The sequence below is a fragment of the Diorhabda sublineata genome, chromosome 10 (assembly GCF_026230105.1).
Source record: "Diorhabda sublineata isolate icDioSubl1.1 chromosome 10, icDioSubl1.1, whole genome shotgun sequence".
In the NCBI taxonomy this organism is placed as follows: Eukaryota; Metazoa; Arthropoda; class Insecta; order Coleoptera; family Chrysomelidae; genus Diorhabda; species Diorhabda sublineata.
Genome location: NC_079483.1, coordinates 5984409 through 6007079, shown reverse-complemented (window position 1 = coordinate 6007079; position 22671 = coordinate 5984409). Strand labels below are relative to the sequence as shown.

The window sequence follows — 22671 nt, the reverse complement described above, 5'->3', positions numbered from 1 at the left end:
GCAGAACCGGACTTACAAGCATTTTTTTCTATAAAAAAGTTCCCACTCTCCCCTACCTATTATTTGAAGAGATACACTACAATTTTTCGAATGAAAAACGCGCAGAATTTGGTGAAGAATTCGATTACTGCATAAAAAGTGCTACTTAATTCGATAAATTTCAAAATATTTTGCTTTTTCAATTCTATATTTTCGAATATTGGACTTTAAGTTCTAAAAGTAATTTCCACGTACTTTTCAGGGCACTTCTGTAATAATTTATTTGCTGCCCACCCGATATAGATGGTGTATATATGTATATGCCAAATGTATACATTTATTTTTTTATGCTTGTGATCAGTAGTTAAATACTGACGAATCGGTATCTGTCTGGACAAGCAAATCCACATACTTCTGGGGTTGTCTGTGGGTTCTAGGTTATCTGTTGATAAGGATGGAGATTATATTGCGCAATAGAAAGGTCTGTCTGGGGGGTATTACTTGATATAAAAGGAGCGTTCGACGGTGCTATGCCCAGCAGTCTTATAAACGATTTCAAACACTTGGACAAAGCTTACAGTTTATCTAATTACGTTGAAAGGTTCAATCTAAGGTACCTGAATAACTTTACAAAGGACATAGGCTTTTGGTAGTGTGTACAGTGCTTTTCAGATAAAAGTATCCACCTTTAATAACTTTTGTAATACTGGTATTTAGAAAAAATCACAATATAATTTATCATTTCAAATTATTCTTAAAGATGTATTGTACCAAAAGTTTTTTAAATTTATTTCAATTAAAAAAAAGTATTTAATATTTTTTCCCGTCCGGTAATAGAGTATTATTAATCTGAGGTATTATTAAACAAAAAGAAAATGAAATTAATATATTTTTATATAAAAATCTCATAAAAAGTTTTTTTACAAAAATATCAATGTCTTTTAACTTTTTTAGTTGAGCTTTGTACACTTTTGTTTTGACTTCTACACACTTTTCTGTATACGAAGCCAAAAACCGTCTTTAAAATAAAAATAACAACAAAAATTATAAGAAAAACTGTTAATAATACATCCAGCATATAAAATTGATACCAAGTTAGAACTGCAGAAGCTACTCGTAGGTGAGGGGCACCGTTATAGCGTACAATGTAATCAATCCAATAAACTGCTTCTTGTATAGGCGCCATTGGTCTATCGTGGAAGATTTTTGATTTATATTTAGCATTCTCAGTGTATCTAGAAAGAAAATGGGAATTTTCCATCAATAACCTCACGTTTATTCAACCTGTAAATTTAGATAAACCGAAAGTTCCTTTCATTTTCATACACCCCTCGTACTAGTTGATAAAACACAATCTTTATATTTTTGAGAATGACAGAATTATGACATTTTTTTATTTTCCAAAATTGAGATAACATGATCAAAATTGACTTTCAAATCATTCAAATGAATGATGAATTGAAACAATTTCTATGAATGCTTTTTTGTTTGTTTACGGCAACTTAGAGATTTCCAGGAAACGAAGATTCTAGAATGTGATGATAGTATATAAAACGCGTCTCTAGCAACCGAAAGGGTTAACAAACTACTTCATGTCATCTAGAAAGTGAAAAGTAAACAAAACCGTGTATTTCACTAAATTAAAAGATAAGTGTTAGTGAATAATTAGTGAACAAATAAATAACATGACGAAACTATTATAAATGAATGGAAACATTATAAATCAATAAGACGGGCCTGCTTTTTCAACCCTTCCTTAAGAAATTTAAGGATTTTATTTATTGGGTACGCGACAAAGTATTTCGGTTAAAAGTAGTATAAAATAAAACATTTTCCTTTAACGAAGAATAGTTTTTAAACAATTATATATTTCCCATTTTGCACAAAGACCTTTCACCATATTTCTTTCAACTTCATTATTGCCAGCTCATGAAAATTCTGGTCCTTATCAACAAAAAAATAAACCAGGTGTGATTGAAGTTCATCGTTCTTTTGAAAGAAAGTTTGACACTTTAAAGAATTCGGCAAACTTCGAGATATAAAATGGTAATCAGATGGTGCCGGATCAGGGCTGTATGGTGGATGTGGCGTCACTTCCCAGTCAAGCCCCAATAATTTTCCACGAGTTGCAAAAGTTGATTCCTTGGAAGCAGCTCAAAGAATACAAAAAATTTGTTATCCCACCAAACTGATAGCATGAGCTGAGCAGTTATATGGCGATCTTCTTCAATTGTGACTAAAAGTAAAGTTTCAAAACTTTTCTTTAAGAGTCGATGCTGGGCTGATTTTTATACCAAGAGAAGGCAAATTATGCAGCAAGGAAAAATTGTTGCTTCAACCTTAGAAGTAAGTAATTCGGGATGGTCTTTTGGAAGTCCCAAATATCTTTCTAAATCATTCAGTTGGGCTTTTGAAAATAGTTGTGGGAGGTTTTGATCTGAAATTGATGGTTCAAAATCACTATCGATAGCAAGAAAAACTAGAAAACTTTCAGTATCTTCTCTGCCATGCTAGGTAAGTCTGATAACTGATTTGATATAGTTTGGGTACAAGTTTAATCCCCGAACGCTACATATAAGTGTTAACTTACTTTTTGTTGGTAATAACCTCGTCTATGGCGTCCGAAATTGTTTGTTCAGAAATATCAGCAAAATTGACAATTTTAGCGAAACCTGCTGATACCGATAATTCGGCGTTTTGTTTTTGATCGGCAAAAACTGGTATTGCTACAGTCGGTACACCATGATACAAAGTTTCTATTGTACTTAAAAATCCGCCATGAGTTATAAACAATTTAATATTAGGATGAGCTGTAAAAAAAGGATCTAAGTAACATAGAATTTAACAAAGGAAAGACCACAAACTTGAAGCCCCATTTATACTATGCAAGTTTTTTAATAAACTTGTGTTGCACAACAAATTTAAAGCCTGATTTATGCTGTGCAAATTGTTTAATAAATTCGTTTTTTACAACAGAGTTGCAGAGACAAATTTAAAGCCAGGAACATACCGAATCAATTTTTTATTAAACTGGTATTGCACAACAAATTTAAACCACGGTTTATACTAAACAAATTGTTCAATTCATTCGTGTTGCACAAAAAATTTTAAGCCTGATTTATACCAGGTAAATTGTTTAATAAATTTGTGTTGAACAACAAATTTTAAGCTCAGTTTATACCATGTAAATTGTTTGATAAATTCGTGTTTTAGAACAGTGTTGCATGGCAAATTTAAAACTTGGTTTATACCAAGCAAATTGTTTGATAATTTCCTATTGCACAACAAATTTTGAGCCTAGTTTATACTATGTAAATTGATTCATAAATTTGTGTTTTAATAAAGATTTGCAAAGACAAATTCAAAGCCCGGTTTATACTGAGCAAATTGTTTAATTATTTCGTGTTGCACCGCAAATTGAAAGCCCAGTTTGTATCAAATAAATTATTTAATAAACTGGTGTTGCACATAAAATTCAAACCCCCGTTTAGTCAAGCCAACCAATTATTGGTGAAAGTATTAATTTCCGACATCTGGGGTAATTGTAAATGGATTCTATGACTTCGAAAACTCTAAAATATCCTGATTTTGATCCTTATCTGGGTAGATATGAAAGTAATATGTTAATGACATCAAAAGGATCAAGCCAAACCGTCCAAAGCTTTAAATATAGAATATTATTTGATGTATTCTTTCATATTTCATTACAAAAAGCGAAGTTATCGATTCCTGATGGTGAAAATATACCAAAAAATCTTCAAATCCATGATCACATACGAATCGCTTGTTTGGTAGTCGATGGGGTAATGTTAACCTGCCCCATCATAGCTTTAGAGGTTTTTTAGAGGGCTAATACTGACAAAACAATTAAATCCAGGAAACCTGACATGGCATGATGGACATTAACATCGCAACTTACCTAATAAATCAGATTGTGGTAACCATTTTTCTATTCTAACGTTGTCGGGTTTTCCCGGCAGATCGTCACTTTCAAATTTCCACAAAACATTCTCCTTCCTTTTAGCGAAAGCTTTCATTAAACTCTGCCTCGTTTCTTCAGTTAATTCGGCACTTTTCAAATTCGTTCCCATGCTGAAATATATGACACCGTTTTCAGATTCGTCCAGATATTTTTTCAAATCGTCCGGTAATTTTTTCGGAGGTTTAATATGAAATCCGGCAATTTCTTTCATACAAGGTACCGATGAAGTAGCTCGATTCAAACTTATGTGGGAATTTGATAAAACCAAAGAAACGTTATACTGAACTTGAGTCAAATCGATATCTTTTGAAATGTATTTACGTACAATTTCCGCTTCTGCGGGATATTCAATCAGTACTTGCTTGACGTACCACAAGCTAGCAACTAAAGTGTTAATTAATCTTTGTTTGAAATTCATCAGAGCCGGAAATCCTAACACAAGTTGAGTATCGAGGGAAGGTAAAGATGGATTACCAACGAAATGGTTCATCCAGGAATGAGCCGCGTGGTTATTGAAAAGAACTAGATGTGCGTCGAAATGAGCAGCTAAAGCTTTTGGTGATTCCATAAAAAATTGTGGTACTATCACAACATCAAACTTTTCTTTCGATTGTATCAATTGTTTCATTTGTGGGTTATTGAATACCATTTCTGATAAAACTCCACCCATTGGGTTAAAAATCATATAAAGGACACTGTAAGATCCTACTTTGCTTGTAAAATTTTTAAACATTTCTGAAAACAACAAAAATAACATTATTATTGTTACTAATGTTTAAAATTATGTTTTTTGTGCAGATCGTTGGTTATATTAATAAAATTTAGTGCATTTTTAATACAAAGGGCTATAGCTAGAATCAACTTTGATGTAGGGTAGTATTGGTTACAGTTAGGGCGGCTGGCGGAAGAAAAAAATCATAATTAATCTGCCCTTAGAGCCCCTAAATCTATCACCATTTATATCTAGGTCTAGAGCATGGCCAACAACTTAACCAGACGGTTGAACTTGTAGATTTCGATTGAGTGTGATTGAGATATTAATTAATTGTTGGGTGGGGTGTTACAAGTAAATAAATAGGACCAAAACTACCATTTAGATTGTATTACTCCTGCATACTTATAACAATGATTAACATTGTAATGAAAAATATTTGTAACAGCTGTTTATGGACTTGCTTAGTAGCTTTCGTAAATACCGATCCATCCTGGTCGCTATCGATGGACACAACTCGGAAATAAAGCAACAGATCACCACCATTTATACCAAACATTCTAGAATGTGATGGAAGCAATCTAATTGAGTCTAATACAGTTTACGGTTGCTAAGTCCTGCCTGACATGAAATATCACCATCACCGCAAATTCGCTAGTTGGCATATCTACATAACCTAATTAGGTAGTTTCATACAAACTTGGGAGTAAAAAGCTTTATATCACGCAATAGCTTCTAATCCTCTACAAAGCCCAAAATCGTCCATCTTCGTAGTATTGCTCGCACATTTGAAGCTGAGCTCAATACAGAATAGAGAATTTCGACTTATAAGCGACCCAGGTCAGAATCAGAAACTTGGATAGTTTAGAACATAGATGAAAGGTCGCTGATCTGTTTATAACATGATGCTAGAGCAGTATTTGCAAGATCTTCTCGATAGGCAGACGTGGTTCACAGACGCCAAAACGTCAATTTATTTAAACTCCTTTCTTTGGAGAAGTACAAGCTTGCGGAATCAGCTACCAAAGCACGTCTTTCCCGAGCACTACGACCTACAGAAGCTTAAGGTCAATATCCACAAGCCTCTCCATACGGTAGATACCACTCAAACTATTCGAGCGTCATCTTGTGTTTGCTTTCTACATAAAAAAGCTGAATTCTACGATTCGACGTCTTATAAAAAATGCGGAGAACATTCAGTACATTCAGAGGCCAGGAATACCGCATCATTCATTTTTTCGTGACCTATTGAAAGCCTTTAAGGCCTATTGATTGGAGTTGGGGTTGGGAACATAAATTTGCACACATTCAATGGTCACCACAAATTTTAGAATTGTCACTGTCCCTCGAATTTCCTTTAAAATATGACCCAATAAGAAAATCGTCAGATTAATTGATATTTATTTTACTTCAGTGACATATTGGAGCATGAAAAATATCAAAATCTGACAGAATATTTTCATTTCACTATTTTTTTTTACAATTTTGAAAATTTGTAGACGCGTCTTTCGCCGCCAAACATTAAAGAATCATTTTTTCTTCCTATCATCTAATCAATCAATTTTAGTAGATTTTCGAGACTCTTGAGCACAATTTTTTCGTAATCAAGTAATCAATTAATAATTATCAAACTCTTACTTTGATAATAATTAAAAAACATCACTTTATACATTATAGATATCTTCAATATCAAAATTATATAATAAAAACTTTTTTATATACATTAAATTTTTTTGCTTTACCTTGTTGTTTTTCAAGCACACCTTCCATGGTAATATGTCTATATTTAACATTCTTTGGTAGATTTTTTTCTTCGAAAATCGTCAACATCGTTACATCGTTACCATTTTCAGCAAGACCTACCATTAATTCTTTACCCAGAAAATAATGACTTGGTGAAAAGAAAGCGAATATTCCCAAGATCTTCGCAGAATTTATATCACTAACACTTACGATAATTAAAAAAAATAATAGTAAAACTTTAGTACTCATTATAACTAAAACACTTATATTAATAAATAAAAGTTTAATTGAATTTGATTTTGTTAAAACTATATTAATATCATATTAAAAATGTAGGTTATCTACTAATTGGAATGTTGACACAGACCAAGAACCACGTTTATATTAAAACAGATCAGTCTGAGTGCTTCGACGCGACGACGCAGTTGCCATATGTGAGAATTATCTACAACCAATGTTCAAGGATTTGAGTTTATCGGGAATATAAACTGACAACAGTGTATAGACATTAATCAATTAGGTATCTTCATTATTATGCTCTAGAATATAACAAAGGTAGCGCACATTCTTTAATTGTATACTGGTAGACAAAAAATTTTACGATTACATAAAATATATTTTTTATAATATTGAACTGATTTTATCGTTCTTCCAATATCAATTGGATATTATAAAATATGTCATAGGCGTTCCTACATCATTTTAGAAATTTATAATGAATATTGTTGAATTTCTCTGAGCAAAATTGAATCCTATTTTAGAAATTATTTTTTTCATTTTGATTATTTTAACATTATGCTTAGATTTTATGTTTAAGGAAACTTAACATTTAGTTGAAAGATATTTTAGAAAAGGAAAAGTAAGTCCTACCTCTGTTTTATGACCCCGGACACATGGGTCACACAAAGGACTCTTTTACTTTTCGGAGTAATGCATATATTTTAGTAAAACATCTGTAATTTTACGATTCTTAAGGAGAGGCTTAGACCTCATTGTAAATATTTTATTATTAGTTTTTAGTTAGTACAAACCGACTCTTTCAAGCGTGAGGACGCTCCTCGAAAACGTAGTCTTTTAAATAAAGACTTAATATATGAATGTTAAACACTGTGTATTTCATTTATAAATATAAAACCTAATAATCACGATTACCTATCCATAACTTTCAACAAATATTAAATCATGAAACGTAAATAGACGAGTAAAATGTACCTGTCTGTAAGGGAGTTTGGTTTAAACAAGATATCAGACGTGAGCTAAGCCCTTTTTGTACCCCCTTCGTTTTTTTTTCCGGGAAAACGAAATAAGCAAAAACTATAAAGGAAAATAAATTTTTTACAAATAAAACAGAAGAAAAAAAAGCATTTCAATACAAAATTATCAATATAAATAATCATGGTAGTCAGTATCGTCTAAAGTAGAGTCATCATTTGATTGAATTATGATGGATTGTAAAGAGGGTGATACCACTTAATCATCTTCTTCTTTGATGGCATATTCAACACAGTTTTTTCAAAATTATCGGTGGTCTGCTGCTAGAAGTTTCTTCACGAGTTTCACAACCTCTTTATTCAGTGTAAGAAGAGTATGACCTTGTTATTTGTACAACTTGGCAATATAATACGTTTTCTCTAACTTTAGACCTTTTTTCACGATTGCTGACAAGAATAGGAATTTTTTTTCCAGACATATATGCTAAAATTTAAGCTTTTTTACTACTACTATCTTGAGGAGTTGACACGAGTTGTAGGATTCGTTGTCCGTAACTATTACTGACTATGGTGAAATGTTCATTAAACCACTTTTCAAATAATTCTGCTGACATATTTCCAAGACTTAAAATACATTGTGTATTTGGACAAAAAGTGGGTTTACGAACTGGACAATAATTACTCGAAACGTTAACGGCAATTTCGTTGGAATTACATCTAATTTTTGGACAATATACTGGTACGCAAATAGGACAACATTGTCCAATAGGTATTACGGCAACTTTACGTGTAGACCATTGAATATTTGGACAAAATATCGGTTGACATGTAGGGCAATATCCTCCGGGAAGTATAACAGGAAATTCGCAACTGCCGCACTGTATTTTATTACAAAATATTGGTGAGAAATTGTCACCAAAGGGTGTTATAGCATCTTCAATTGAAACAGACTGACTATTAGGACACAATTTCGATTGACAAGTAGGACAACAGTCACCAGGGAGTTGAACAATGATCGCATTATAATTTTGGACATACTATTCGTTCACAAACAGGACAATCTTCATAAGGATAAGTGATTGCTTTATCACAAACGTCATGATTTAAGTATGCATATAGGACAGTACATTCCAAGAAGAAAAAATTCAGTTTCGTGCGAGCTACATTCGAGATAAGGACAGGAAATTGTTGAACAGCTCGGATAGCAAACGTAATCCGCTTTTTAGAATCTCACGCTCCTCAAAATAGCTATTAACTACCAACTTCACCTTTGTTGGAATATATTTGATCACCAAGGCATTTTTTCACGTCTTAAAACAGAAAATGATTAGAGGGAGCTGAATCTGTCGAATAGGAGGCTTGAGGTAGCAATTCTAAACATGAATTCATTAATTCGGGCCGTTGCAATAACGGATGTGTGAGCTGGTGCATTATCTTGATGAAATAACACTTTCTTCTTAGTCAAATGCGATTGTTTTTGCTTGATTTCTTCGCTTCGTTAATTAGTTCCTTCTTTTTCAAGATAATCAATGGAAATTATCCCGCGCGCATACCAAAAACCGACGCCACGACCTCGTTTGCAGATGGAACGGTTTTTGGAGCCGATTCTCCCTTTTCAGTCGATTATTTTGATTGTTTTTTTGTTTCGGGCGTAAAGTAATGACCCCACGTTTCATCCACGGTTCCATTTTGAGCAAACGCGGCACCCATATGTCTGATAGCTCGCGCACTTTCGCGCACAGTACCGCTTCGTGGATTTCCTTCAACATTTCTGGAGTCTTAACCTCATTCGGTCGACGAATGTAATGCAGATAATCGTAGATCGTACGGCCTGCTATCCAACATTTTACTGTTGATAACGAAGGATCAGTCTCAGCCATAGTAGAAACTAATTTAGCTTTTATATTGGTTAGACAAAGGCCTTTCGATCTAAAAATATTGTATCACATAACGATGAATAATTTTTTCCATGTTCACTGAAAACGTTCACATTCATCGATGGCTGTCAGACAAATACTAAATAACGTGGTAGCATAAGTTAACAGATTATCCAGAATACAATTATATCAGTTTAGAAACATCGCGTCAAGTTTTGTCAACAGGTGGTTATAAACACCAAAAACTAAATAAACGGATGGCAATAAACGAATCGTCAAGAATAGTTCGATAGCAACAAGATTATTTGCGTCAAATAAAAGACTACTGAAGTTCTAATAGACACATAATTTATTTAGATGAAACATGGTTTGATATTTCTTGATATAAAAGGAGCGTTCGACGGTGCTATGCCCAGCAGTCTTATAAACGATTTCAAACACTTGGACAAAGCTTACAGTTTATTTAATTACGTTGAAAGGTTCAATCTAAGGTACCTGAATAACTTTACAAAGGACATAGGCTTTTGGTAGTGTGTACAGTGCTTTTCAGATAAAAGTATCCACCTTTAATAACTTTTATAATACTGGTATTTAGAAAAAATACAAAAACACGTCAATTTATGTTGGAAAGGGCAAGCATTATGGCTTATTTAAACTTACTGGAAAAGCCACCCCCTCACCCCTAGCAGCATCCCCTTTATTTTTTTAAATCAACAATAAACAATTTTTCTTTTAAGAGCACAAATTTTACTTATTATTTACTTTCACCTTATTTGCCTGTACTAAAATGGGTTGTACAACAATTCAAACTCTTTAATCTTTTTAACTGTGCTATTTATTCTACTTAAAAAATCCAAACAACAAAAAACTCTACTTTTTATTAAAGTTTGACATTGTCAACTAGAATTTGTAGTCACTATTGATAGTGTAATTTGATACATTATTTATTTTGTTTCTCTGAAATGGTTTACTCTTTGCAAGAAAGAATTGAAATTGTAGGTTTATACTACCAAAATAATAATTGTGCAAGAGCTGCTGCTAGAATATTTAACGAATTACATGACGGAAGACATGCAACTCATAAGTATGTAATTCAACTGATGTAGAAATTTACCACAACAGGGTCTGTTTGCAATAAAGTGCATAAGCGAGAGGGACTCGTAAATAACGAAGCAATCCAAGTGGCAATTTTAGGGCAAGTCAGCTTAGAGGCTCAACAACCCCAATCGTTGTCAACAATAAGTAGAGCGATCGGTGTTTCATCTTCTACAGTTTTCCGAGTTCTACATAAATTCAAGTACCACCCATACAAAGTTAAGTTGGTGCACGAGTTGAATGAAGATGATTTTGATCGTCGTCTAGAGTTTTGCGAATCAATGACGCAAATTATCAATAACAATCCACAATTGTTAAACAATATTTGCTTTTCTGATGAATGCTCATGGTCATTAAATGGCTTAGTAAGTAGGCATAATTGTAGATATTGGGCTGAAAGTGATCCACATATTATGCGTGAATTCCATACACAACATCCCCAAAAGTTAAACGTTTGGTGTGGTATCCTAGGTGACCACATTGTCGGACCTTTCTTCATCAACGGAAATTTAAATGGTGAATCATATCTTGAGTTACTCAGGGAAGGGGTTGACCCACGTATTACAACAATAATAGAAAATGATGATAACCTTTCCGAAGATTTACTGGTATTTCAACAAGACGGAGCTCCCCCACACTATGCTATGCCTGTCCGACAATTTTTAAACGAAACATTCCCCGCTCTTTGGATAGGTAGAAGGGGGCAGATGAAGGAGTGGCCACCTAAGTCACCGGATTTAACACCCCTAGACTTCATTTTATGGGGGTATTTAAAAACAAAAGTTTATGCTACCCAACCAGAATCTCTGGATGATTTACGAGAGAGGATAGAAAATGAATGTCGACAATTAAATCCAGCCGTATTAAGCAATGTCAGAGAGGCATTTCAAAATAAATTATACCATTGTATGGAAGTGAATGGTACTCATTTTGAACACTTATTGTAACTTCATAATAAATAGCACAGTTAAAAAGATTAAAGAGTTTAAACTGTTGTACAACCCATTTTAGTACAGGCAAATAAGGTGAAAGTAAATAATAAGTAACCTTTAACCTACAAGTATTATACATTTTTGAAATCAGCTCAAAGAGGAGTATCCAAATTTTACATAAAAAATATGACAAGTAATTTAAAAAAATAAAGGGGATGCTGCTAGGGGTGAGGGGGTGGCTTTTCCAGTAAGTTTAAATAAGCCATAATGCTTGCCCCTTCCAACATAAATTGACGTGTTTTTGGATTTTTTCTAAATACCAGTATTACAAAAGTTATTAAAGGTGGATACTTTTATCTGAAAAGCACTGTATATCAATAATTGTTAATCGTCTACTATATTTCTTTACATTTCTGTTTGTATTTGTTCACAATATAATTTATTATTTCAAATTATTCTTAGAGATGTATTGAACAAAAAGTTTTTTTCAATTTATTTCAATTAAAAAAAAGTATTTAATATTTTTTCCCATCCGGTAATAGAGTATTATTAATCTGAGATATAATTGAACAAAAAGAAAATGAAATAAATATATCTTTATTTAAAAATCTCATAAAAATTTTTTTTACAAAAATATCAATGTCTTTTAATTTTTTTAGTTGAGCTTTGTACACTTTTGCTTTGACTTCTACACACTTTTCTGTATACGAAGCCAAAAATCGTCTTTAAAATAAAAATAACAACAAAAATTATGAGAAAAACTGTTAATAATACATCCAGCATATAAAATTGATACCAAGTTAGAACTGCAGAAGCTACTCGTAGGTGAGGGGCACCGTTATAGCGTACAATGTAATCAATCCAATAAACTGCTTCTTGTATAGGCGCCATTGGTCTATCGTGGAAGATTTTTGATTTATATTTAGCATTCTCAGTGTATCTAGAAAGAAAATGGGAATTTTCCATCAATAACCTCACGTTTATTCAACCTGTAAATTTAGATAAACCGAAAGTTCCTTTCATTTTCATACACCCCTCGTACTAGTTGATAAAACACAATCTTTATATTTTTGAGAATGACAGAATTATGACATTTTTTTATTTTCCAAAATTGAGATAACATGATCAAAATTGACTTTCAAATCATTCAAATGAATGATGAATTGAAACAATTTCTATGAATGCTTTTTTGTTTGTATGCGGCAAATTAGAGATTTCCAGGAAACGAAGATTCTAGAATGTGATGATAATATATAAAAAGCGTCTCTAGCAACCGAAGGGGTTAACAAACTACTTCATGTCATCTGGAAAGTGAAAAGTAAACAAAACCGTGTATTTCAATAAATTAAATGATAGGTGTTAGTGAATAATTAGTGAACAAATAAATAACATGACGAAACTATTATAAATGAATGGAAACATTATAAATCAATAAGACGGGCCTGAAACGTCTGTTCGTTATCAGCAAAAAACTGAACCAGGTGTGATTGAAGTTCATCGTCATTTGTGAAAATTTGACAATTTAAAGAATTCTGCAAACTTCGAAATAAATGGTAATCAGAAGGTGCCGGAAGAGGGCTGTATGGTGGATGTGGCGTCATTTCCCAGTCAAGCTCCAATAGTTTTCCACGAGTTGCAAAAGTTGATTCCTTGGAAGCAGCTCAAAGAATACAAAAAATTTGTAATCCCACCAAACTGACAGTATGAGCTGAGCAGTTATATAGCGATCCTCTTCAATTATGACTAAAAGAAAAGTTTCGAAACTTTTTTTAAGAGTCGATGGTTAGACGTTGCGGAACCCGTACCTCAGAAGGGAGTAATTAGATCAGAAATTGCTTGGCTGATTTTTATACCAAGAGAAGGCAAATCATGCAGCAATGAAAAATTGTTGCTTCAACCCTAGAAATAAATAATTCGGGATGGTCTTTTGGAAGTCCCAAATCTCTTTCTAAATCATTCAGTTGGGCTTTAGAAAATAGTTATGGGTGGTTTTGATCTGAAGTTGATGGTTCAAAATCACTATCGATAGCAAGAAAAACTAGAAAACTTTCAGTATCTTCTCTGCCATGCTAGGTAAGTCTGATAACTGATTTGATATAGTTTGGGTACGCTACCCGAACGCTACATATAAGTGTTAACTTACTTTTTGTTGGTAATAACCTCGTCTATGGCGTCTGAAATTGTTTGTTCGGAAATATCAGCAAAATTGACAATTTTAGCGAAACCTGCTGATACCGTTGATTCGGCGTTTTGTTTCTGATCGGCAAAGACTGGTATTGCTACAGTCGGTACACCATGATACACAGTTTCTATTGTACTTAGAAATCCGCCATGAGTTATAAACAATTTAATATTAGGATGAGCTGTAAAAAAGGTTCTAACATAAGAATTTAACAAAGAAAATACCACAAACTTAAAGCCCCATTCATAATACGCAACTTTTTTGATAAACTCGTGTTGCACAACAAATCTAAAGCGTGGTTTATACCATTCAAATTATTTGCTGAATTTATGTTTTACAACACAGTTGCAAAGACAAATTAGACTGAGATGCGATACTGAATTGTTGTTTCAACTAATTGTGCGCAATAATAATATAATGCCCAAAACTTTTCGCCGAGTTAACCAATTATTGTAAATGGATTCTATGACTCCGAAATTGCTAAAATAATGTGGTTATGATCCTTAACTGGGCGCCATTCCATTGTTGTATGGAGGAGGATGAAAGTGTAGTCCAAGTTATCTGTAAGTCTAATGACATAAAAAGGTTCAAGCCAAAGCGTCTGACGAGCTTCTCAAAGGACGTCGCTTTTGGTAATGTTAAGTAAGGCATTGGTCTATGTGTTTAACGGCCTTTGACCACCCACAGTGCTACTTTGAATGCATAGCTTTAAATATAGAATATTATTTGATGTATTCTTTCATATTTCATTACAAAAAGCGAAGTTATCGATTCCTGATGGTGAAAATATACCAAAAAATCTTCAAATCCATGATCACATACGAATCGCTTGTTTGGTAGTCGATGGGGTAATGTTAACCTGCCCCATCATAGCTTTAGAGGTTTTTTAGAGGGCTAATACTGACAAAACAATTAAATCCAGGAAACCTGACATGGCATGATGGACATTAACATCGCAACTTACCTAATAAATCAGATTGTGGTAACCATTTTTCTATTCTAACGTTGTCGGGTTTTCCCGGCAGATCGTCACTTTCAAATTTCCACAAAACATTCTCCTTCCTTTTAGCGAAAGCTTTCATTAAACTCTGCCTCGTTTCTTCAGTTAATTCGGCACTTTTCAAATTCGTTCCCATGCTGAAATATATGACACCGTTTTCAGATTCGTCCAGATATTTTTTCAAATCGTCCGGTAATTTTTTCGGAGGTTTAATATGAAATCCGGCAATTTCTTTCATACAAGGTACCGATGAAGTAGCTCGATTCAAACTTATGTGGGAATTTGATAACACCAAAGAAACGTTATACTGAACTTGAGTCAAATCGATATCTTTTGAAATGTATTTACGTACAATTTCCGCTTCTGCGGGATATTCAATCAGTACTTGCTTGACGTACCACAAGCTAGCAACTAAAGTGTTAATTAATCTTTGTTTGAAATTCATTAGAGCCGGAAATCCTAAAATAAGTTGAGTGTCGAGGGACGGTAGAGATGGATTACCAACGAAATGGTTCATCCAGGAATGAACCGGGTGGTAATTGAAAAGAACAAGATGTGCGTCGAAATGAGCAGCTAAAGCTTTTGGTGATTCCATAAAAAATTGTGGTACTATCACAACATCAAACTTTTCTTTCGATTGTATCAATTGTTTCATTTGTGGGTTATTGAATACCATTTCTGATAAAATTCCATCCAACGGGTGGAAAATCTTGTTAAGGACACTGAGAGAACCCACCTTGCTTGTAAAATTCTTAAACAGTTCTGAAAACAACAAAAATTAAATTTACGGCTTACTAATGTCTAAAATTATGTTAATTAAGTTGGAATTTCTGGAACTGTTGGCGATATTCGTACTGAATATACTGTTTACACCACCACTACACTAACAATTAAACGCATTTCGATCACCAAGTTATCGTCTTCAGAGACTGAAGGCTATATTCTAAACTATGCAAGTTTCTGATTCTGACTCTGGGTCGCTAATAAGTCGAAATTCTCTATTCTGTATTGAGTGCAGCTCCAAATGTGCAAGCAATACTCCGAAGATGGACAAATCTGGGCTTTGTAGCTCCATCAAACTCAGGTATGGAACTCTACATCGAAATCTAGAAGTTCAACCGTCTGGTTAAGTTGTTGGTCATGCTCTAGACATAGATATATATATATATATATATATATATATATATATATATATATATATATATATATATATATATGGTGATAGATTTAGGGGCTTTAAGGGCAAATTAATTATGATTCTTTTCTTCCACCAGCCACCCTAACTGTAACCAATACTAGCTTACATCAAATTTGACTACAGCCCTTTGTATTATAAATTTTATTTATATAGCCAGCGAACTGCTTAAACAAGAAAATTTTAAACTGAATAAATATACTGTTTACACCAACACTAACAATTACACTGTCCGACGCGCGTTTCGATAACCAAGTTATCGACCTCAGAGAATGAAGCGGGAAAAACTCCTTGACGGGAATATTCATGTTAATTATTTGACTACTAAACTAAAGAATGGGCTGTAAGCAATTGATCTCGCAATTTCAATGCCCTCAAATGCATCCAATCATTTTTTATTGGATACATTTTTTAACAATATTACATTATTAATATTTATGCCATAATTGTGACTGGCTATGTGCTCTTTAAACCGGACAATAACGGATCTCTTAGTCTGCCCAATATACTTTCGGTCACAATCACCACAACTCTTTTCGAAATTTGGTATTTTATCCTTAGGATTGCCAAACAATTGTTTTAATGTGTTGTTGGATTTATAAATCAGTTTTAAACCCACTCTGCTAAATATTCCTTCCAACCCTTTCGTGTAAAGAGGACTGAAAGGTATCAGAGTGAATTTTTCTCGTTTTTCACTTTCGGTTTGGAAAAAAATAGTTTCACATAGAGTTTCTCAGACCTTCTCAAGGTACATTATGGTCTGCGGGATCGGTACGCTGGGAAATAATGAACTTACATCAAGGGAGATTAGAATTTCCCCATCTTCAATCTTTGCAGTCTTCACTTTGTTGATAAACTATAATACTTCACTGAAAAACTCTCAGGTTCGATGGGTAGGTTTTCAAATTCGTTCGTTAACCACCTGGAAATATTATAACTAGGTGTACAAATTGTTGAAACAATAGGTCATATTGACTTCCCAGGTTTGTGAATTTTGGGAAGGCAATAGAGCTTTGACAATGTTGGGTTACTTACGGATAACTTATGCTTGAGTGTACACTTGAAAGATTGAAAATGGGGAAATTTTAATCTCCTTTGATGTAAGTTCATTATTTTCCATCGTGCCGATCCCGCAGACCTTCGTGTACCTTAAAGACTCACTGATGTGTGGAACAAAACTATTTCCAGTACAATAACGAATTCTACAAACAAGACGAAGGAACAGCAATGGGGAAACTGTTTATGGCTAAACTATTCATGAGTCATTTTGAAAAGCAATAGATACAAAAGATACAATAAGGGAAAGTCCTTCTTTGAAGATGAAGCTGTACTCTACGGTAATGATAAAAGAATTGTAAATAGTTTTGAGAAATCTCCGAGTAAAGCCACTTTTGTCCAAACTCGAAATGAAAAACAAGAAAAATTTATTTATAAATTCTTGGATGCATTTGAGAGAATTGAAATTGCTAGATGTAAGAGTCGTTTATATAGAGACAAAGGGCCAATTCCTTACAGCCCATTCTTTAGTTTAGCAGTCAAAGTATAAACCTGAATATTCCCGTCAAGGAGTTTTTCCCCGCTGGAATTAATTGTCGCGGGAGAAGGTTTATTGGTGGGAAAATTTAGTATAAAACAGGTATTAGTTATCAGTTTCACCTCCAGTCTCTGAAGACGATAGCTTGGTTATAGAAACTCGCGTTGGACAGTGTAATTGTTAGTGTTGGTGTCAACAGTATATTCAGTGTAAAATTATCTTGTTTATGCAGTTCGTTGGTTATATAAATAAAATGTATAATACAAATGGTTGTAGCTAGAGTCAAATTTGATGTAGGGTATTACAGTTAGGGCGGCTGGTGAAAGAAAAAAATCATAATTAATCTGCTCTTAAAGCCCCTAAATCTATCACTATATATATCTAGGTCTAGAGCATGACCAACAACTTAATCAGACGGTCGAACTTCTAGATTTTGATTGGTAATTAATTGACAACAAATTCTAATCCTCTACAAAGCCCAGATTCGTCCATCTTCGTAGTATTGCTTGCACATTTGGAGCTGGATTCAATAGAGATGAAATAATTTCGACTTATAAGGGACCCAGAGTCGGAATCAGAAACTTGGACAGTTTAGAACATAGATGAAAGGTCGCTGATCTGACTATAACAAGATGCCACCTAGAGCAGTATTTGCAAGATCTTCTCGATAGGCAGACGTGGTTCACAGACGCCAAAACGTCAATTTATTTAAACTCCTTTCTTTGGAGAAGTACAAGCTTGTGGAATCAGCTACCAAAGCACGTCCTTCCCGAGCACTACGACCTACAGAAGCTTAAGATTAATATCCACAAGCATCTCCATACGGTAGATACCACTCAAACTATTCGAGTGTCATCTTGTGCTTGCTTTCTACATAAAAAAAGCTGAATTCTACGATTCGACGTCTTATAAAAAATGCGGAGACCATTCAGTACATTCAGAGGCCAGGAATACCGCATCATTCATTTTTTCGTGACCTATTGAAAGCCTTTAAGGCCTATTGATTGGAGTTGGGGTTGTGAACATAAATTTGCACACATTCAATGGTCACCACAAATTTTAGAAATGTCACTATTCCTCGAAATAATCGTCAGATTGTTGGTTACTTTAAATGGGACATAAAACTTGACCATCAGTATGGTAATCTGAAGTAACGCGAGTATTTCAAGATGGCGATTTATTTCACACTTTCGGAAATTCGCTGCTTCCTTGCATCACTTCCAATCGTCAATATTTTATTTCAGTGACATGTTGGAGAATGAAAAATATCAAAATTTGACGCAGTATTTTCATTTCACTGTTTTTTACAATTTTGAAAATTTGTAGACGCGTTTTTTAAATTCAAACAAAATGTGTTTATAAGATTTTAAAAGTAAAATAAAAAACAACTTTTAATATATATTTTTTTCAATATTTGTGATGCAACTTTTTAAATGTCTTTTATGCAACATTTTTATGATTTTTTTTAAAACAGTCGATACAAATTGGAATTTTGCATTTTTCGTAAATTGTATCAACTTTTTTGGCATTCTTGCGAGCATATGCAGATCCACACATTTGCTTGTAACAAAGACGGCATCGATTTCTTGTTTGCCTTTTCTACCCTTCAACTTCTTTGGAAATATGTACAGTAAACGTTTAGGGAGTTGGAATTGTCGGTGATGAGTCTGTAATTGTCATTGCAGGGACAAGAAGTTATTCGAATTTGGTAAATTGCAACTTTTTATCAAAAACTTTTTTATACAAATAATAAGCATTCACTATAGTTGTACCAGTAATAATATGGAATACCATTTCGTTTATATCATTTTATAGTTCTTTGTAAATATGGTGTATACTTGGCCATTTGATCCGACACATCTATAAATACCTTTCCTTTGTTGCAATCTATCACGATGACCGGTTTACGGATTTCTTTGCACTTAATATTTAAGTTTATCATAGAATCGTCGTGCTTTGTACATCAAAACATCCCTTCTGTCTTTCCATTTTAATACTACAGTTTTATCTTCATTTTGTTGGGATATTTTTTCTCCCTATTTCAGCTTTTATTGTATCACTTCTTTAGGAATATAAATTAAACCAATTATCTTCCCGAATCTAGTGGACCATCCATTAATTCCATCACCAAATTTTCTCCAACAGAAACACCATCTGCTTTTTCTTTTCCTTTGTATACTTTGTATTTCCAGGTGTATCCTCCTTTAGTATAAAGCTTTGTTTGGAATATATATTGTCTGAAATATATCTCCACCCACGGAAGGGTGCGTTGCTCTCATCAATGCAAACATCACGAACGACGGCCTGTTGGAATTTTTTTATTAATCATATTAAGTAAAGCGGATGTCTTGTATAATCATCCCTTTGCATATTATCGCAAAAATGAAGGTTATTCGATAATTTTTTGGTAGCGGACGAAGACCCATCCATAGAATCATCCCAATGAATTTTCTCATTTCCACAAGGTCAGTATCTGACCATGGTTTTATCATTGGTTTTTTTATTTTTCAAAGTTTTCTCTGTCACAAATGAGGCAATTACTTCGTCATCTTTTCCATTATTCCATTTTGAGAATTTGAGGAGTTTTTGTAAACGTTTTTTCTACTACCAGTAACAGTCTGATGAATTTGCAGACGCTTCAAGGCTTTCTACAGAATCCAATGATGATGATTTATACCCTGTTGTATAATTCTTGTCGCCAATTAAATCGTCAGAAAAACCAGTCTTCATCTGATTTAAACAAATGTTCAAGTTTACTCTCAGTAAAGCTCAGGTTTGTCATTTTGGGCGGATTTAATTTGGGCGCTAAAGGATTAATGTACTTTTTACAACATGTAAAAACTAGGCGCCAAGACCGAAGGGTCATTTTAATCCTAAGTGTATTTTGGGCGCTAACCGACTGAAGTACATGATTTATGAAATACAGTTATTTATTAAATCACCGACATTTATAATAAGATATATTTTTGTATTTTTAGATTTTCCTATAAGAGAAATGACCTATTATCACTCAAGGTCTGAAAAAATTTACCGTTAGAGGGAGCTTAATATCTGACCTTAATAAAGTTTCCTCATCACATTTTTGTAACACTCTACAGAATAAAGTAAATTTTATATTTCTTTATATTTTTTATTATTTAGTACTTAAGTACATATTATATATAAAATAAGAGATTTACATAACCTAACCTAACCTAACCTACTTAAAAATCTATCAACTTTCCCTCTATTGGGTTATTTTATGACTCGACCTACCTGCACTTCTTAACGCCGAAAATACATGTCGGATTATCTACCCTTCTTGGTCAGACAGGTATAGAAGGATGATTAGCGCCCAAATTACACCAGCCGTGTCATTTTAATAATTTTTTTTATAATTATATACAATAATAATTTTTACAAATACAACGCAGGATTACGCACATCTATATTATGCCAGTGTACAAATATAACTGCGTATATAAACAAGTTCGACAATTTTAACCAGTCAAAGCTATAAACACCGAAGAATGTGCAAAGCAATGACTCACCGGTGACCCACGCGGTCTACTGGAGTAAATTTACATGTCGGGACCGTGGGTACTACTAATCGAAATAAATCTAGGGGTTAAGTAATGTCTACCTCAAACTATTGTACACTAAAAAAATATTTTGCAATGCGGTCTTCAACGTGTTAAACATGACTCTTACTTTGATAATAATTCAAAAACGTGACTATATACATTACATATATTTTCAATATCAAAATTATATAATAAAAACTTTTTTTATACGTTAAATGTTTTTGCTTTACCTTGTTGTTTTTCAAGCACACCTTCCATGGTAATATGTCTATATTTAACATTCTTTGGTAGATTTTTTTCTTCGAAAATCGTCAGCATCGTTACATCGTTACCATTTTCAGCAAGACCAACCATTAATTCTTTACCCAGAAAATAATGACTTGGTGAAAAGAAAGCGAATATACCCAAGATCTTCGCAGAATTTATATCACTAACACTTACGATAATTAAAAAAAATAATAGTAAAACTTTAGTACTCATTATAACTAAAACACTTATATTAATAAATAAAAGTTTAATTGAATTTTTATTTTGTTAAAACTATATTAGTATCTATCATATTAAAAATTTAGGTTATCTACTAATTGGAATGTTGACACAGACCAAGGACCATGTTTATATTAATAACAGATCAGTCTAAGTGCTTCGACGCGACGGCGCAGTTGCCACATGTTAGAATTATTTACAACCAATGTTCAAGTATTTGAGTTTATCGGGAATATAAACTGGCAACAATGTATAGACATCAATCAATTAGGTATCTTCATTATTACGCTCTAGAATATAACAAAGGTAACGAACATTCTTTAATAATACACTGGTAGACAAAAAATTTTACGATTACAAAAAATATATTTTAGAAGAATGAACTGATTTGATAGTTCTTCCAATATCAATTGCAGATTATATTATTAGATTATTAAATCATGAAACTTAAATCGACGAGTAAAATGCACCTGTTAGGGCGTTTGGTTTAAATAAGGAACCATACGTGAACTGAGCTCTTTTGTACCCCATTCGTTTTTTTCTGGAAAACGAAATATAAAGTCTTTACAAATGAATCAAAAGGAAAAAAAACATTTCATTTCCAAAGTATCTTTATAAATAATCATGGTAGTCAGTATCGTCTAAAGCAGAGTCATCATATGATTGAATTATGATGGATTGTAAAGAGGGTGATACCACTTAATCATCTTCTTTTTTGATGACATATTCAACACAGTTTTTTCAAAGCTACGCCTACCGACAACTTCGGCCAATAGAAATGCATTTATGTTCACGATTCGATGTTTTCATTGGTAAACAGTGTAAATGATGAGTCCACGTGGACTGACGGTTTATTGTAACCAAAAAATATGGTCATACTTACATTAAAAATCATAAAATAAGTTATTTTTTCATTTTTTTTTTGAAAATGATTTATTCAACGTCGATAATTTCACTAAAATTAATATTAAACCAAAATAACCAGCAAATCAAAAACTTTTATATGGCACAATGAATAACTCGGTTCACCACTGTGTAAAAACTATTTATTAAGAAAAAAAATAATCAATTCAACTTAAATACAAAATCTTATCGTATAAAAAAACTATTACATCAATATATAATAAGAGTAAGTAATTTGATACGTTAATGGAACTTGAAGTGTCTTAGCACTTGGAAT

At 33.1% G+C, this 22671-nt stretch overlaps 2 protein-coding genes across 3 annotated transcripts; both read right to left on the bottom strand.

Moving 5' to 3' along the window:
- Nucleotides 1-851: 851 nt before the first annotated feature.
- On the bottom strand, nucleotides 852-6876 carry LOC130449643 (UDP-glycosyltransferase UGT5-like). The gene is made up of 4 exons (XM_056787589.1): nucleotides 6416-6876; nucleotides 3899-4696; nucleotides 2570-2789; nucleotides 852-1214 (listed from the first exon to the last, which is right to left on the bottom strand). The coding sequence occupies exons 1-4, from the start codon at nucleotides 6663-6665 to the stop codon at nucleotides 911-913; spliced, it is 1572 nt and encodes a 523-aa protein (XP_056643567.1). The 5' UTR covers nucleotides 6666-6876; the 3' UTR covers nucleotides 852-910.
- A 5236-nt stretch (nucleotides 6877-12112) lies between these two features.
- LOC130449518 (UDP-glucosyltransferase 2-like) lies at nucleotides 12113-21638 on the bottom strand. 2 transcript variants are annotated; one of them, XM_056787397.1, is made up of 4 exons: nucleotides 21236-21638; nucleotides 14678-15475; nucleotides 13675-13894; nucleotides 12113-12471 (listed from the first exon to the last, which is right to left on the bottom strand). In XM_056787397.1, the coding sequence occupies exons 1-4, from the start codon at nucleotides 21483-21485 to the stop codon at nucleotides 12168-12170; spliced, it is 1572 nt and encodes a 523-aa protein (XP_056643375.1). In that variant the 5' UTR covers nucleotides 21486-21638; the 3' UTR covers nucleotides 12113-12167. The 2 variants fall into 2 exon arrangements, with proteins under 2 accessions (XP_056643375.1, XP_056643376.1); XM_056787398.1 differs by having other exon boundaries at nucleotides 12113-12520; nucleotides 21236-21622.
- Between the last annotated feature and the right edge of the window lie 1033 nt (nucleotides 21639-22671).